General features: G+C 44.5%; 1 protein-coding gene and 1 long non-coding RNA gene across 3 annotated transcripts; one reads left to right on the forward strand and one right to left on the reverse strand.

Annotated features, from left to right (window-relative positions):
* Window positions 1-1213: 1213 nt before the first annotated feature.
* Window positions 1214-11584, reverse strand: LOC122457417. The gene is made up of 3 exons (XR_006276956.1): window positions 10069-11584; window positions 8797-8942; window positions 1214-1484 (listed from the first exon to the last, which is right to left on the reverse strand). It is a non-coding gene; the product is annotated as an uncharacterized LOC122457417 (long non-coding RNA).
* Window positions 8606-17293, forward strand: LOC119849917 (histone acetyltransferase p300-like). 2 transcript variants are annotated; one of them, XM_043502239.1, is made up of 4 exons: window positions 8606-8865; window positions 9846-9939; window positions 11154-11237; window positions 15077-17293. In XM_043502239.1, the coding sequence occupies exons 1-4, from the start codon at window positions 8784-8786 to the stop codon at window positions 15090-15092; spliced, it is 276 nt and encodes a 91-aa protein (XP_043358174.1). In that variant the 5' UTR covers window positions 8606-8783; the 3' UTR covers window positions 15093-17293. The 2 variants fall into 2 exon arrangements, with proteins under 2 accessions (XP_043358174.1, XP_043358169.1); XM_043502234.1 differs by lacking the exon at window positions 15077-17293 and adding an exon at window positions 13269-13913.
* Window positions 17294-18330: the final 1037 nt, after the last annotated feature.

Genomic DNA, 18330 nt, shown 5'->3' on the forward strand with positions numbered 1-18330 from the left:
CGGAGATGAGGTGATGGGAAACTTGGAAGAAAAAAATCAAGAGGGAATTTTTTTGCTTCCTTGTTGACACCCAGGCGTCACTGTGGACAGCTCAATGAAAAGCCTCTGCAACACCAGTCAGAAAAGCAAAGGCTAGGACGTGTTAAGGCTGCCTAAGGAATGAGATGGAAATACTGAAAATATCAATATACAAATCCTTGATTCACACCCCCTGGGAGATCACTTTGAGGTTTAGCTACCCTCTCTCAAATCAATGGGGTGCAGAAAGTGAAGTGATTCAGATACAGGCAAGAAAAGCAGTTAGAAGGAGGGAAAGATTTGTGTGTGAGAGGAGAGTGCAGAGACTGGGACCTATTTAGTTGAGAGAAGGGACAGAATAGAGATGTATAAAATAGGACTAGCCTGGAAAAGGAAGATCAGACACTCTGGTTTAGCCTAGTTCATAATACAAGAACAAGCAGACAGTCACTGAAACTCAGATTTTTTTTTTTTTAAATACACACACAGGCTACAATAATCTATCACAAAATACAACAACAGGTTTCAGAGTAGCAGCCGTGTTAGTCTGTATTCGCAAAAAGAAAAGGAGTACTTGTGGCACCTTAGAGACTAACAAATTTATTAGAGCATAAGCTTTCGTGAGCTACAGCTCACTTCATCGGAGCTGTAGCTCACGAAAGCTTATGCTCTAATAAATTTGTTAGTCTCTAAGGTGCCACAAGTACTCCTTTTCTTTTTACAAAATACAATGTAATTCAAAATCTTAAGGAACAGCCATTTAAATGGAGGATGAGGACAGCAACAATTTGTTAAAAAGGAAAGCAGAGGATTAGGAATATAATGAACTCTCATATTTCAGAGCACAAGCAAAACTAGAAGTGACAAGGGCTAACACACAATTTACACTATGCACAGATTAGTCCATAAGTGCCTACTAGAGCAGTGGCTCTCAACCTTTCCAGACTACTGTACCCCTTTCAGGAATCTGATTTGTCTTACACACCCCATGTTTCACTTCACTTAAAACCTACTTGCTTATAATATCAGACATAAATATAGAAAAAAGTTTCACAGCCACACTATTACTGACAAATTGCTGACTTTCTCATAAATCAATTGGACTATAAATACTGTACTTACATTTCAGTATACAGTACATAGAGCAGTATAAACAAGTCACTGTCTGTATGAAATTTTAGTTTGTACTGACTTTGCTAGTGCTTTTTATGTAGCCTGTTGTAAAACTAGGCAAATATCTAGATGAATTGTTGTACCTCCTGGAAGACCTCTGCCTACCCCCAGGGGTACATGTACTCCTGGCTGAGAACCACTGTATTAGAGAGCTTTTTGCACCATCTTCTGAAATACCTGATGCTGAACAGTCAGAGAGAGGACACTGGACCAGACGGACCACTGGTCCGATGTGGTATGGCAATTCACATGCCCCTACCTTTCTCAACTTCAAATGCAGGTTTCTTCTAATGCTATGCAAAAATGTTAAAAAAAAAAAAAAAAAAAAAAAAAAAAAAAAAAGGGAACTTTTTGTAAAAATACATAAACAGAAGACTCACAGTTTTACGACTTCTTAGGTTTATGCCTTGGCTTCTGTTACTGGGCAATGGAACCAAATTTGTGCAGTGCTTGGAAAAATCCTCTGTCCCTCCCAAATGCCAAACTTTCTTCTCTATAACAGAGCATTCACCCATAAGCTTAATGCTAAGACTAAACCCTGACTCAGCACTGTCCACCCAGGCAAGGCGTTTGTCAAAAATATACCAAGGCAGCCTCTTAATATGTCTACAAATATGTTTGTATTTTCTCAAACAGTGGCTACAGGTAAGGGCTGCTTTATATTTGATTTATTAAAGGCAGCACCTTCTAACCCATCCCTCCAGGGTCATGGAAAGCCTCATCTTAATTCCTTCCCCTTCTAACCCACATTGAAGTGGCAGCCCAGATAATGTTCTGTCCTACCAAATCTCTCACTTTGCTTAGGCCCTGGTCCCATCATGAGCTCTGGGCAGGTGAATCCCTGCACATGTGCAGAGCCCCAGGGAAGTCTCTGGACCTGTGCATTGACACAGATATCCACCTTCAGAGAGCTCATTGAAATGGGGGGCACTACTCATGGCAGTACAGAAACTTTACACTCTCAGCCAATCAGAATTGTCTGGGAGCCTCCTCATTGATCAGCCACTGACACAAGGTGTAGCTGAGGAAGATTCAAAGGAGGATTTGCCATTATCTGAATAATGTGGAGCAGATAGTTAATCTGGTTAATAGTTTAAATGTAAATGTTACTCACTCAGTACAGCCCCTTTTAGTACCTTTTCCCCCAAGCAAAGCTGATTGTGAATAGGTAAGCTGGGACTCATAGGCAGGACAGACTTAAGAACATAGCTGCACTAGCTTCAAAACAGGTTTGCGGGTGATCCCATGGTTGTGAGCCTTTAGCTAATGAGATGGTAACTTTCTACCACACCCTAACCCCAATTATTTATTGATTGGGATTAGGATCATTTGCGAAAGAGGGGTAGCGCTAGTAGCAAAGCTAACTGGTATATAAAGGTTTCAGAATAGCAGCTGTGTTAGGCTGTATTCGCAAAAAGAAAAGGAATACTTGTGGCACCTTAGAGACTAACAAATTTATTTGAGCATAAGCTTTCGTGAGCTACAGCTCACTTCATCGGATGCATTTGGAGGTTTCCACCAAATGCATCCGATGAAGTGAGCTGTAGCTCACGAAAGCTTATGCTCAAATAAATTTGTTAGTCTCTAAGGTGCCACAAGTACTCCTTTTCTTTTTGGTATATAAAGAAAAGCCAGGTCTCTACAGCTAAGTTTTCCTGGAGCGAAATGCATGTAAGTATAGGAATAGGGAAGTGTGTAGTAGGGGACTGCTATTAAGTAAGCTGTTTATTTTAATATAAAGTTTGAAGAGCAGGTCTCTTCCCTCTAGCGTTGTGCTTGATAGCTTTTGATTTTTGTGATCTTCCTTAAAAAGTGGATGTGATTATTTAACAGTTTTGTATAGCAAGGCTGCTAAGTACTGTTTCTCCACTCTTTTAAACCTAGGCTGATTTATGTTCCCAGGCTGAAAGAGAGAACTGTCTTTCCTTAATCTTTACATCTTCGCTCCTCCTTATTAACTGTTTAAATGGACCTCCTTAGCCTGCTCCCTCCAAGTCTGTCACTACATGGGAAAAGCTAGTGTGTCAAGAATGAAAACACAATATCCACAACGACACTAAGTGGGAGACAGCCACAGGATAGTAGAAAACTGGTGGTGATCTGTATGTACCTTGTCTCTTCCTTTTTCTCTGCTCTTGCTCCCTTTGTGGTTGTGATGCTAGCTTTTGGTATAAGGTGAGTCTGCTGTTGACAATCCTAGATGTGTTGCTGCTACCTCTCTATGCTGCCCTGTTAACGCTGGGCACCTGGGTTTTCTCTTTTGCTTGTACCACCCTTGGTGTGAGGCAAAGCCCTGTGTTGGTTTCTAACAAACAATATGTGGCTTGGAAGACTCTGACCTTCCTAACAAATGGAGGGAAAGATATTTTTCTCCTTATGTACATCTGCTAACACTTTCTTGCAACCTCTTCTCTGGCTGCTGTTTGTGAAAATTGTAGACTTTTTTTTATTCTACAATTGCCTCAGGCAAGAGGAAAAGGCTTGGAGGCTTCATGGTATGTTATTTCTACATAGTCTAGTTTTCAGATTGGCATGGGGATGGGTTTTCAAGGTGGGTATGAAGAGGGTGACTGGCTATGGGAGGTTGAGTAAAATGGAAGAGGACTCTTGAGATGAGCAAGGAATGGGGAGAAAGCAGGGAGGAATTGTATTGTAACTGAAAGTTTGTGCTTCAGATAAACAGCAAATAAAAAAAGTCAATTTTAAGGCTGTAAGAGCAAACTATCCCAATGCAAAGGAAACCTAGGAAGTATGGTTAGAGACCATCCTGGCTTAACCAGGAGATCTTCAATGACCTAAAACTGTAGTCCTACAGAAAGTAAAAACTAGAGCCAATTTCAAAGGATGAATATAAAAATCACAAGCATTGAGGGGCAAAATGAGATTAAACTAGCTGGGGATATAAAAGATAACAAGAAAACATTTTTATAAATTTCTCAAAGAAAGAGCAAAAAGAAAAGGAGTACTTGTGGCACCTTAGAGACTAACAAATTTATTAGAGCATAAGCTTTCGTGAGCAAAATGCATCCGATGAAGTGAGCTGTAGCTCACGAAAGCTTATGCTCTAATAAATTTTAGTCTCTAAGGTGCCACAAGTACTCCTTTTCTTTTTGCGAATACAGACTAACACGGCTGCTACTCTGAAATCAAAGAAAGAGGAAGACCAAGCACAGTGTGGGAGGAGGGGCTTTGAAGGGGCTGCAGTGAAGATGCTCGATGCAGACAGAGCTCTCCTGTCAACTTAGGCCATGTCTACACTAGAGACCTTACACTGCACAGCTGTACTGATGTAGCTGTGCTGCCAAGATCTCCCTTTTAGCCACTCTGTGCTGATGGGAGAGAGTTCTCCTATTGACATAATTAAACCACCTCTCAAAGAGCTCTCCCACTGACTTAGCACTGTGCACGCTATCACTTACACTAGCAAAACTATGTTGCTCAGGGATATACAAGAAAGATACCCCCCACCCCCAAGCAACATTGCTATAACAATGTAAGCTTGTAGTGTAGGCCTGGCCTTAGACAAATTAGATGCCTTCAAGTCAGCAGGGCCTGATGGAATGCATACTAGAATACGTAAGGAACTGGCTGAAGAGATCTCAGCCATTAATGATTATCTTTGGGCCTAGAGGAAGGGGGAGATCCTAGGCGACTGGAAAAGGGCAAGTTACCCATCTATAAAAAGGGAACAAGGACAACCCTGGGAATTAGACCTGTCGGCCTAACTTCAATACCTGGACAGATAATAGAGAAAATAATCAATCAATTTGTAAGCACCACAAGATAATGTGATCAGTAACAGTCAATATGGACTTGTCAAGAACAAATCATGCCAAACCAACTTAATATCCTCCTTGGACAGGGTAACAAGTCTACTGGATAGGGAGAAAGCAGTAGATGTGATGTATATCAACTTTAATAAGGCTTTTGATACTGTTTCACATGCCCTTTTCAGAAACAAACCATCGCAATCTAGCCTAGATGACCTTGCTATAAGGTGGGTGCACAACTGGCTGGATAACTACTCAGAGTAGTTATCAATGCCTCAGTCAAGCTGGGAGGCCATTTCACAGGGGGTCCCACAGGGATCTGTCCTAGGTCCAGTTCTATTCAATATATTTATATCCTTATCTAAACTGAGAGTACACTTAACTTGTTGATACCAAGCTGGGAGCGGTTCCAAGCGCTTTGAAGGACAGCATTAGAATTCAAAATGATCTAGACAAACTGGAGAAATGGCCTGAAATAAATAGAATGAAATTCCATAAGGACAAATGCAAATACTACAGTTAGACAGGAACAATCAATTGCCCCAAAACATATTGGGGAAAATGAGCACCTATGAAGGAGTACTGCAGAAAAGGATCTGGGGGTTACCATGAATCACTGCTACATTGTAGACCTATCTAGTTGGGGCGGGGGGCACAAAAGCAAACATCATTCTGGGATGTATTGGTATGTTGTAAGCAAGACACACTGCTCAGGCCTCAGCTGGAGAACTGTGTCCAGTTCAGGGCATCACACTTTGGGGAAGATGTGGACAAACTGGAGAGTTCAGAGGAGAGCAACAAAAATGATTAAAGGTCTAGAAAATGTGAGCTATGAGGAAACACTGAAAAAATGGATTTGTTTCTCCAAGAGATGATTGAGGGGGCACATATAAAGAGGAGGGTGATAAATGGTTTTTTATATCCACTGAGGACAGAAGTAATGAGCTTAAATCACAGCAAGGGAGATTTAAATTAGACATTAGGAAATTTTTCCTAATTGAAGGGTGGTTAAGCCCTGCACAAACTACCTAGGCAGTGGCAGATTTAGTTATTGGGGAGGGGCGGCCCTGTGCTCAGCTTTATTTTTGGGGCTCCTCCTTGGGACCCAGCCAAGAAAAAGAACATTCTCTCATCTCCCCCACCCCCGTTTTTCATTATTTTTTTCCCCTTCATCTTCCTATAAGTAATAGGAGGTAAATGAAAACAAAGTGAGGTACCTTGATTGTTTTGGTAGTCTAACTTATTTTTCCACAGACCACTTGAAAATTGCTGAGGGTCTCAGTTGACCACTTAATGATCTTTCCAAATATTGTTTGTACCATTAGCTAACTATTTGAAAGTGCTTTGGATAAGAGCTCTTTATTAAAAAAAAAATGTAAAAAAAAAACATTTGGGGAGCAGGGGCTGGCCAGGAGTTAGGGTGCAGGAGGGGGCTCAGGGCTGGGGCAGGGGCTTGAGGTGTGGAGCACTTGGGGCAGCTCACATTTGGTGTGAGGGGTGCAGGTGGGGATGTGCAGGGGGGACTGTAGGAGTCAGGGAGGGCAGGTGGCTGGGAGTATGTGAGGGGGTAGAGGAGTCAGGGCTGGGGGTTGGGGTGCAGGAGGTTGGGGTGTGGAGCTACTTGGGGCAGCTCCCATTTGGTGAGGGGGGTGCAGGTGGGAATGTGGGGTGTGTGTGCAGGAATCAGGGAGGGCAGGGGGCTGGAGGTGTGTGGGATGGGGTACAGGAGTCAGGGCTGGAGTCAGGGTGCTCCCTGCCCTGATCCACTCATGGCAGGGGGCTGGGCGGGGTATGTGTAGTGGGAATGTAGGGGCCCTGCTTTTGCTCTGCCCTGCCCTGATTCCACCCCTTCCCCAAAGCCCCACCCCGCCTCTTCTCAGACTCCTCCCCTGAGAGCACTGTCGCCCCGCTCCTCCCCCTCCCTCCCGGAGCAACCTGAGCTCTGGCAAACAGCTGTTTGGTGGCAAGGGAAGTGTTGGGAGGGGCGGGAACACAGCATGCTTGGGGAAGGAGGCGGGAGAGGGGGGAGTTTGGCTGTTGGTGGGTGGAGCCTGCAGAAGGAGCCCCAGGAGCCAACAGGACCAAGCTTCTGCCCCCACAGCTGCCTGGCCCTGAGGCCCCCTGTCATTGGGGAGGCCCCGTGCAAGGACCCCCTGTGTTTTACTGTAACTCCGCCTCTGTACCTAGGCAGGTTGTGGAATCTATCACTGGAATTTTTTTAAAGAACAAGTTAGACAAACACCTGTCAGGGATAGTTATGAGGTCCCTTCAAGTCCTGGGCCACATTTCTACAATTATTGATCTCATTTGTTTAAACCATAAGCTTACTAGAGCAGGAAGAGTTTTCTTAGTGTCAAGCACCACGGGATCTTGATATTTGTTGGAGGGTCTCTAGGTGCAACCAGAATATAAATAACACCAACCAGGTCGCATGTCATCAAACTGACATGCTAGATTCCTCCAAACATAAGAAATTCTCTCTCCTCATACTGTTGAGGTGTAAATATAAAATACACTCCTTGTCATACACTGCTTCAAACAGCACTTCCAGTTTGGAAGGATTTTTAGTGTAAAATTTATCTCTGGCAGTTCCAGTGGAATGAAAGAAGGTGGGAGGGTTCACAGAACAGTGTTCCTGGGGAGAGATTCCATCTCCTAAATGGATATAAACTGACCATCAGGAAGTTTAGACTTCAAATTAGATGAAGGTTTCTAACTATCCGAGGAGTGAAGTTCTGGAACAGCCTTCCAAGGGGAGCAGTGGAGGCAAAAGACATATCTGGCTTCAAGACTAAACTTGATAGATTTATGGAGGGAATGGTATGATGGGATAGCCTAATTTTGGCAATTAATAGATCTTTGACTATTGGCAGTAAATATGCCCAATGGCCTGTGATGGGACACTAGATAGGGTGGGATCTGAGTTACTACAGAGCATTCTTTCCTGGTTATCTGGCTGGTGAGTCTTGCCCACATGCTCAGGGTTTAGCTGATCACCATATTTGGGGTCAGGAAGGAACATTCCTCCAGGGTAGATTGGCAGAGGCCTTGGGGGTTTTTCATCTTCCTCTGCAGCATGGGGCACAGGTCACTTGCTGGAGGAGTCTCTGCACCTTGAAGTCTTTAAACCACGAGTTGAGGACTTCAATCGCTCAGACATAGGTCAGGGGTTTGTTACAGGAGTGGGTGGGTGAGATTCTGTGGCCTGCGTTGTGCAGGAGGTCAGACTAGATCATAATGGTCCCTTCTGACCTTAAAGTCTGAGTCCTATAAGAGGAAAATAAGACGGCCATGTAGGGAGGGGCTGGGATGGCCTGATCTTCATTCTATGTTCTTGTGGCCACATGGAGGAGAGTTTTCAGAGTAGCAGCTGTGTTAGTCTGTATTCGCAAAAAGAAAAAGGAGTACTTGTGGCACCTTAGAGACTAACAAATTTATTTGAGCATAACCTTTCGTGAGCTACAGCTCACTTAATCAGATGAAATATTGGATGTTGCATCTGATGAAGTGAGCTGTAGCTCACGAAAGCTTATGCTCAAATAAATTTGTTAGTCTCTAAGGTGCCACAAGTACTCCTTTTTCTTTTTATGGAGGAGCGTGCATGCCTAAAACCAGCCCTCTAGCTCTTGTGCACAGTCTCCTTTCTCTCTTTCCCCCTCCCCCACCCCGCTTGTTAGTTACTGATGTTTCTCTTCCAGCACTGTTGGATAAAGCTGAGGTAGAACCTGGAAATTCTCTTTGTAGAGTCTGCAATACAAACTACTATTTGATTGACACCAGCTCTCTCCAGACCTATAAAACATCTTGGCTGGGCATCTCAGGATGGAGGGATTACCTTGGCCTCAAGCAAATGGTCAGCAGCCAGAACAATCTCCCCAGGGGCCATCTCCCAGGCATCCACAAAGTAAGGTCACATTCCAGCTAACAGTGTATTGTCCAATGTGTCATGTTCTAGTGACCTAAGACCCTCTCATCTAAATGCTGGAAGAGAAAGGCAACTGGATTTGTGCCTGAATTCCAAACTGGAACATCTTCCAACAGTACCACTTTAGTTCCTGAAATATTTGCCTAAAGTTTCCTTTGGTTAAGGAATTGTCTGTCTGAATCTTACTGCTCAAAACTCTTCCCCTCTAATCTAATAATGTGCCTTCCTGAATTACCCAGTTTGTGAGCATTCACTAGTGGTTGCCTGCTCTTATTTGGTATCAAATCTTCCCCTACATTTAATATGCCTTTGTACAAAGAGCAATACTTCAAAAGTCTTAAAGAAAATCCCTTGCAGGCTGACAGTAAGGGAATAAATTCTGATAATTTCCTGCAGCCCTACTGATTCTGGGACATCAGGATGGTGGTGTGGGAGCAAAGGGGACGTGGGGGGGGGGAAGCATATGTATTGCACAAGATGGATGATTCTTGGCAGAGCTGAACATAGAAGCGTATCAAAATCAGGCAGGAAGCTTAGAAAAACCTGAAGGGAAAGCCACTACGGTACTAGCGGCAAGTACTAGGAGATATTGAAGGAGGTTACTGTCTGCTAGGGGAGCAGAGCAAAGCAGCTAAGGCTTTGCCTTTATTCTTTGCTAGTTCAACAAATGGATTATGCTGAAACCAGCCATGGTCCTTCCTTCATAGGTCACTGCCAGGATTTCTTGTGATAACAAGAGATCTACCCCAGTGACTGGTTTGCTCTTCAGAATGACTCCAATCCCAGTTTTCTCTCCTCTCATCACACTTCCAAGATAAATTATAAAGGATCTTCGCTTCCCAGACATTAAATTGGTTTTCTAAATGGGTAGTTTCTTTAAAATAACAGTGCAAAGCCTAGTGAAGGGGTGGCAAACTATTGGTCAAGATGCAGCAATTTTTTTTTTTTTTGATCTCTAGATCCCAACACTCTGAGAGTGAATGCAGGTATAGAGGTTCCACGCCCCAGTCTCCCTCCTGAATCCATGTTTCCTTTGGGTATAAACTTTGATAAGTAAGTTCTTGTCTACATGAAAGATTGTTCTTCCTTAAATTCCCTTCTCTTCTCCCCCTCGCACACCCCAGACACAGATTAAAAAAAATCCCAAAGAGGAAAAGTTGTACTCAATATTGATCAACCTACCCTCTGTTCAGACTAAGAATTGAGTGTCTGTCCTTGGAAGTGAAGACCCTCTTGTTGCAGCTACACAGGTTTCTGTGTCTTCCAATTCTATGCCTGGACTGCAAACTTGGAATCCTCTGGACAAGTTCATATAGCTATGTCTACAGACAGACCATGCAGAGCGGTGATCTTTGTCAATGCTTGGACAGGCTTTCAGGGAATACCAAGCTGCTGCAGGTAGTGGAGTGAATTGTTCCTGTTGGGGGCACACTTCCTCTGGTGCCAGGAGCCTATGTTTCTGAAGGTGCTGTCCTTTAATGGTGCTTATGGCCATTAAATCCTTAGCACATCTCAAAAACAGGTGGCTATTGTTCCTGGAATCCTGGCCATACTTCTGTTTCGGCAGAGTTCTGATGACCCAAATTCCTCCTATGTCTCACTAGCAGTGATGGAATTTGCTTCCTGGGCTAAATTAAGGTGTTGCCTCAGACTTGGATACAGCCACCTCCTTGATGTGTTGAGCCCTGGTCTGCCTTCCCTGACACAAACCCAAGGCAGGTTATATGTAGCTCAAATATCCCTTAACTGGAGAGCTGCAGACACACAGTCCCTGAAGTGACACTGCAGTGATGTCCTGGGGAAGTCTGTCCGGAACTGAACAGCTTCTGGACAACCTCCTCTGAGTGGTTCCCCAGTTGCATACAGGTCTCTTCAGGGCTCAGTTCTCACTGGCTCTGCCTGGGCACTGCTGCTGCCTCAATGGACAGGTGGCATAGAAGATGACCAGGACTTGCTTTGGGTTCATGCTGCAGAATACACGTGTAAATCTGTGGTGTTGAGTGGGGTCATAGGGCATCTCCTAGTCCTGCCCAAGCAGAACATTTGGGGGAGGGGGGAAAAGGAATATGCCATTGCGGTGTGGCTCATGGATAACCCTTTAGGATTTTTGTCCTGCATTGCACCCCTGTGCACCAACGATTCCCATGTGCTCTAGTCTAGAAACCCATTGCAAAAGGCGTTAAGATGAAAGCTGCTACCTAAGATCTTAATTGTAACTCCAAATCTTAACAATCTCTCTTTTTCTCCCCCTCCCCCTTGTTTTTAAGCTCAGTGATGGGTGAAATGGCAGCTGTTGCCAACCTAGGTCCTATGCCAAGAGCACCACAATCATCTGGCACTGGCAGGAATCGGTGAGTCTGGCACAGCGTGAGCATGTTCAGAGGATGTAGACATCCTGGTGTCAAAATGGAACTTCTCTCCCTCCAAGAAGAGGGACAGGCTTCTGAATTAAGAAGTCCTTTGCCCTATATCGAAGAACATGGGATTTCACGTGAAATCCCTTCTCTGCCTCTTTCCACCACCAGTGGCGGATTAATGATTTTGCCGCCCCTAGGCTCAGAAATAATTGCTGCCCCCAGCTCGCCTCCACTCTGCCTCCTCCCCTGAGCGCACCACTGAGTCCTGCTTCTCCCCTGCTCCCTGCCAGTGCTTGTGCGTGAAACAGGTTCACAAAGGGGGGGAATGTAGTGTGCTCAGGAGAGGAGGAGGGGCTGGGGCAGGGATTTGGGGAAGGGGACCAATAGGGGCAGAGAGGGAATGGGGAAAGGGTGGAGTTGGGGCGGGGCAGAGGGTGCAAACTGGCACTGGGGGAAGCAGCCTCTGGCTGCTATTATAAATTTGCCGCCCCTGCAAATTTGCTACCCTAGGCCTTGTTGGCCTAGGCGTTAACATGCCGCTGTCCACCACCCTCTTCTACCCTTGCCAAATAAAGGCAGATGGTGGCTGATGCTCGAAGTGGCTTGCTGAAAAGTAAAAAGAAAGGACCTGTAGGCTTCAGTAATGGAGGGGGGTTTTTTGGTGGGAGTGAAGACTATAGACTGAAAAAACATAAGTTCTATGTAATTACTTATAACCAAGGAAACTTTGTCTTTATATTACAGTAAAGCCAAGAGCTCCAGCTGAGCTGGGCTCTTTACCAATAAGTAAGGGAAGGGACTGCCTCCTGGAGTTACTCAGTTTGTTGAAATACTTTCCTGGTCTTTCACCTTTTTATATGCTGTATGACCTGTTGGGATGTGGTGAGAACAGTGGTACATGGCTGTCAGTCAAAGCGCACCCCCCCCCGGAAGTGTCCTGCTCAAGGCCTTAGAACTACTTTCCTGAGATTCCTGAAACACAAACCAAAAGCCTGTCACTGACTGAGAAGCAATTTTTCAGTTAGAAGAAACTGAATCCTCTGTTGCATGGGTGTCTTCCTATTTAGCATCCAAATGATTTATCCCAGTCCCAATCCTTCCATATTAGGAGATGAGCGCACAGAGAGGCTGGTGTCACTTTCTCAGGGTGGAAGGGGAGTCGTATGAACAAGCAAACAGCAGGGTAAATGGTGTTATCTTTGCTACCAGAGCTCCAGAGAGTACAGACCAAACACAGATCTTACTGTATTGGTGACAGCTTAGGCTTGTGCCAAGTCCTTCTCTACTGATCCAGCCCTAATTAGAGTCCTAGTTAGATGAGGCTGCCAGCAATCTTAATTAGGCCTGCTCAATATCATCAAGGTGACACAGTAGCAAAAACCTCAATTACCACCCCAGTGCCCTTGAACTGGTGATAGCAACAAGGGAGAATTCTGTCAAAAAAAGTGTACAAAAATGGCCTCCAGCATTCCTTAAACCCTATGTCTTGAGCTCAATCTGAAATAGAGTTGTCCTGAGAGCCATGAATGACCAGAGGGTCCAAAAAAATGCAAGCTAGTATGTCACAAGGCTTTTTTTAGGGAATGGAGAAGTGAGTGGAAAGCATGTGTCCTTCTTGCTTAGTATCTGCATATGTTCACAGCAAGGAAACTCTCTTCCTGTAGTGCCAGACTTCAATGTCTGCTTTCCTTGCATGCAATAAAGAATGGAGGTTGAAACCTAATTCTTATACCTTAACACAAATAAGAGGCTTTTTTTTTGGTTGCCCTTGCAGGGAATCCATATAGTATCTGACCTTGACTCTCCTTCATTGCATAATTTAGGGTTGGGACAGCTTCTGTACATGCACAGCATATTGGTAGGGCTTTCTTTAAGCAATCTCATATCCTCATAGATATTAAAGTCAGAAGGGACCATTATGATCATCTGGTCTGACGTCCTGCACAATGCAAGCCACAGAATCTCGCCCACCCTGTCTAATCTACAGGTTCTTTTCCTTTCTCCCATTTTCCTTAAATCGTAAAGAATACCACCATCTGCTAACTGAGAAGATCCATGAAATCCAGACACATATGGGAAGTGCAAGAGAACAGGCTGCTGGGGCAGCAAGGACTTGGTGTATTGCTAGCTCTGCAGCAGCAAGGACCTGGCATGGGTCAGCCATAACAAGAAATATCTGCTAGTAAGAATATGGGTCTTTTGATGTTTCTTGACATATTACAGGGAGTCTAACCAGTTCTCCATACCACCAGAAACTAACATGACTGTCATAAATCTGTTGCTAGTTCTAAACCTAAATTAGACAATAACAGTAATGCTCATCAAGTGAGATGAGTCTCCTTGCTTGATCTTATTAAATAGGCCTGGTAGGATGCTTTCATCATTTGTATCAGGTAGCACCAAGAAACCCCATTCAGGATTTGGGTGGATCCTACTGTGCTAGAAGCTGTACGAAGTATGAGACTAGATATGTCACTTCTGGACATCTAAACCATATGCCCATATTCTTTGGATACTTCTTACTTAAGAGCATTCTGGTATTGGCTGAGAAATGTCCATAAATGAGCACTGATCGTATTGTCTCTCATTCTAGGTCCAATAAAGAACTAGGTCATGGGGGGAGGGGACTGGTTTGCTAAGCCCTTCTGATATATGGTGGTGTGCTCTTGACAGTACCCAAATAACTTACAACAGAACTAGAACATGTGGAGACCATATCTTATCCATGTTGATGCTGTACCTGATGATTCTGCTTCCTAGCCAGCTGCACAATAAAACTGTATTGTGCCTCTAATAAATGAATCTCCAAAGTCTCTGTCTAGCTGCCCCTTAAATGTTTCTATATTATACAAGACTAAAGTGTCTCCCTAGATCTCTGTCTGAATACTGTGCCATGTGCTTTATGCACCCTTGTTAACTCTGGTAATATGAGTGAGGATAATCTACTTAAAATCTGTTCCCCTGCCTGATGGTGGGGATGGCTTTAAGAACTTTGTATTTTTGTATCCTTGGTAAAACTTGGTTAAAATCCATCTTCAATAGTGGGTAACATTTCCATTCCTCTAAATACAAATGCAGAATAACATGGCTTAAACTGTATTGTACCTGTTAGTGGCTTCTTGTCCATGAGTTTACCCTAATCTTTGACCTAGATATCTGAAGATGCCACCCTTTCAGTAATCCACATGGCTTGACCTGCCTTCCCTCTAGGGGGCCAACCTAGCTTCTATATCGGACACTCTGTCCTTGACATAGAATCATAGAATCATAGAATATCAGGGTTGGAAGGGACCTCAGGAGATCATCTAGTCCAACCCCCTGCTCAAAGCAGGACCAATCCCCAACTAAATCATCCCAGCCAGGGCTTTGTCAAGCCTGACCTTAAAAACTTCTAAGGAAGGAGATTCCACCACCTCCCTAGGTAACGCATTTCAGTGTTTCACCACCCTCCTAGTGAAAAAGTTTTTCCTAATATCCAACCTAAACCTCCCCCACTGCAACTTGAGACCATTACTCCTCGTTCTGTCATCTGCTACCTCACCTTCTGGATCTGCTGGTGACATAAGCGTAGCCTTTTCTGAACTGCCTCTCTGGTCTTCCCAAGTGAGCTTTTAGCATCTGGAGCCTAAGGCTCCTTGGTAATCGCATGTAGGAAGCCTAATAGTGCATGGAACCTGCCCATTCAACTCCATAGTATTTGACCATTCTGGCTACTGTAAGAATGGGGTGTATCCTCCTGTACCAAACTGGAGGGTTTAACTGTGTCCAGCAAAGTTGTTGGCAAATGAACAGTTTTCCTCCAAGAACTTCTAACTATTCTTTTTGTAATCCAGCTTTGTGGCGAGCTGACTGGCACTTCTGGCAGATCCCAACCTCCAGGAAGAACTGTCTGGACTATCATCATCCAAGCTGCCTCCTCTAGACAAGATTAACAAGTGACTACAATTTTTTGGTGTACACTTGGCATGATGGATTCAGATTTTTAAATGAAAAGTAAGAGTCTAACATACTCTACTTCCCTAGAAGTTTATTTTAATAACTCTTTAATGCTCTTTGACTTGGTACAGCTTGGCAGGCTTCCCCCCCCCCCTTTTTTTTTTAAAGGTGACTAGAAATGTGTCCAGGGAAACCTGGATCTGAATCTCTTCTGAATTAAATAGGTGCAACTCCCCTGCCATCAGTGAGTTACATCAATATTGTACTTCTGGTGTAAACCAGAAGAAAACTGCACCAACATCTCTGGATGTCTCCAGATAACTGCTGTTCCCAGCACCTTTTATTTAAATAATCCCCAAACAACTTCCTGTTACCATTGCTGAGGTTCTAGGGTTCTGATTGTGAAATCTTTCCTCTGTCTTACCACATACCACCACTCCATTCAAGATGCAACAACCTTGAGACTGTTTTGCTAAACCCAGGTTCAGAAACTAGCAAAACCCAAAGGTGACAAGAGCAGACACATATGGCCTGCCTCTTAATTTTACTGCCTGAAGAACCAACCACTTGGAAAAGGGAAGAGAAGAGAAACCTTTCCTACCCCCACAGAACCGTCTAATATTTTTTTCAGTTGGGCTCAAAGTTTAGATCTAAACTTCTGCTCTGGCATTGGCTTGGGGTCCAGTCCCACAACCTCTAGCCCACCTATATAGGCTCTTAGGGTGATGTGTGGTATAACAGCTTAATGTACTGCTGGAAAGTACTCGGAAATGTGACTAACAGCTGACATGTACTCTCATATCCTAGAGTAGCATAGTTCGCTGCTTAGGCCAAGCAAAGTGGGAAGGCATGTGGGGTCAAGTGCTGCCCCCTGCAGTTTTCTGCTTGGCTGCTGGGGAGAGGCACAGCAGAAGGGCAGGTAACTTTGGTAGAGGCAGGGAGAGCATGGTGGTCCTGAGGCTGTGTGGGGGGTGCTTGGGAAGGAGCTGGGAGCAGGTTCCTTGGCCTCCGCTTGGGGGAGCATGGGCTGCTGGGCCCAGAGGCATGAGCTTCCTGCTTCTGTGGCCACAGCCCACCAGGAGCCAATGAGGAATTTGGGTGCCCTGGCCTAGGGAGGTGGGGCTGGAAGCTTCTCCCAGAGGATACACATGGGCTGATTGCCTATCCTCCCCTTTACATTGTGCCCTTCTAGGATCAGGAGATGTAGGCAAACCATAGATACTCAAGTCAACTCCAACAGTGTGTGAAACTAATTAATTCAGAGCAAATCAGCTTTGCTATAAGGAGTAACTCGCCCCCCTCCTTTTTGTCCAGCTACAACTGTCCCTGGTAGGCTGTGGAACTGGAGTCTTAGCAACAGGATGCAAGGTAGGGGGGGACCTACTTAATTTCTGGCAGATGTTGCCAGTCTCTACTAATTGTCAAATAGTAAAAGCAAAACACTGCAACTTAAAGAGGGTGGAAACCACCTAAGCTTGGTGTGTTTGTAGAAATAAATGGGCTACCAACATCTCTTCTTCCCCCCCACATTCCATTAATGAAATGGTAGCAGTGTGCTATGTCACTTCTACAGTGGGGATTTTCTTTATTAGGAAACAAAGACAATTTGAGACTGGCCTTAGGTAATCCCCAGATCACTTAAGGTTTCCCTGATTTGAAGCTGAGTTCAGCAAGACTAGAATAAGAATTAATGCTGCACTTTGCATGCATGCCCACCAAAGGGTTAGAAGGAGTAGCTGGGGTGAGATGGACAGATGTCTCAAATGTTCTCCAGAGCCTTTTTTTTTAAAATATATATTTAGCTATTACAGTGGTGGTGGGGGACCCCTCAAAATACAAGGCAGCATAACTCAGCCAGAAACACATGCAGACTCAGAGTACCTGAAACAATAGCTCTGAAGTGTAAACTGCTCATTCATTTCAGTGATTCCAATGATATCCTTCAATGTAAGACTAGGTAATTATTTTGCTGTTTTAGCAAACGAAGGGCAAAGATGTGGATTATAAAAATCTATTTAAATCTGTGTCCTCAACTGTGAAGGCAACTCCTTTCCTGCAAAGGAGATTCAAATGACAAACTGTTATAGATAACTGTAAAAACTTCAGATGTGTAAGACTTTCATAAGGGGGGAGCACCATCTTAGCCACTATGGATGTACAAGCCCTCTACACCAACATTCCACACAAAGATGGACTACAAGCCGTCAGGAACAGTATCCCCGATACTGTCACGGCTAACCTGGTGGCTGAACTTTGTCCTCACCCATAACTATTTCACATTTGGGGACAATGTATACCTTCAAATCAGCGGCACTGCGATGGGTACCCGCATGGCCCCACAGTATGCCAACATTTTTATGGCTGAGTTAGAACAATGCTTCCTCAGCTCTCGTCCCCTAATGCCCCTACTCTAATTGCGCTACATTGATGACATCTTCATCATCTGGACCCATGGAAAAGAAGCCCTTGAGGAATTCCACCATGATTTCAACAATTTCCATCCCACCATCAACCTCAGCTTGGACCAGTCCACACAAGAGATCCACTTCCTGGACACTACAGTGCTAATAAGTGATGGTCACATAAACACCACTCTATAACAGAAACCTACTGACTGCTATGCCTACCTACATGCCTCCAGCTTTCATCCAGACCACACCACACGATCCTTTGTCTACAGCCAAGCTCTACGATACAACCGCATTTGCTCCAACCCCTCACACAGAGACAAACACCTACAAGATCTCTATCAAGCGTTCTTACAACTACAATACCTACCTGCTGAAGAAGTGAAAAAACAGACTGACAGAGCCAGAAGAGTACCCAGAAGTTACCTACTACAGGACAGGTCCAACAAAGAAAATAACAGAACGCCACTAGCCATCACTTTCAGCCCCCAACTAAAACCTCTCCAACACATCATCAAGGATCTACAACCTATCCTGAAGGATGACCCATCACTCTCACAGATCTTGGGAGACAGGCCTGTCCTTGCATACAGACAGCCCTCCAACTTGAAGCAAATACTCACCAGCAACCACACAACAGAACCACACACCCAGGAACCTATCCTTGCAACAAAGCCCATTGCCAACTGTGTCCACATATCTATTCAGGGGATACCATCATAGGGCCTAATCACATCAGCCAC

The sequence above is a fragment of the Dermochelys coriacea genome, chromosome 1 (genome assembly GCF_009764565.3).
Source record: "Dermochelys coriacea isolate rDerCor1 chromosome 1, rDerCor1.pri.v4, whole genome shotgun sequence".
In the NCBI taxonomy this organism is placed as follows: Eukaryota; Metazoa; Chordata; order Testudines; family Dermochelyidae; genus Dermochelys; species Dermochelys coriacea.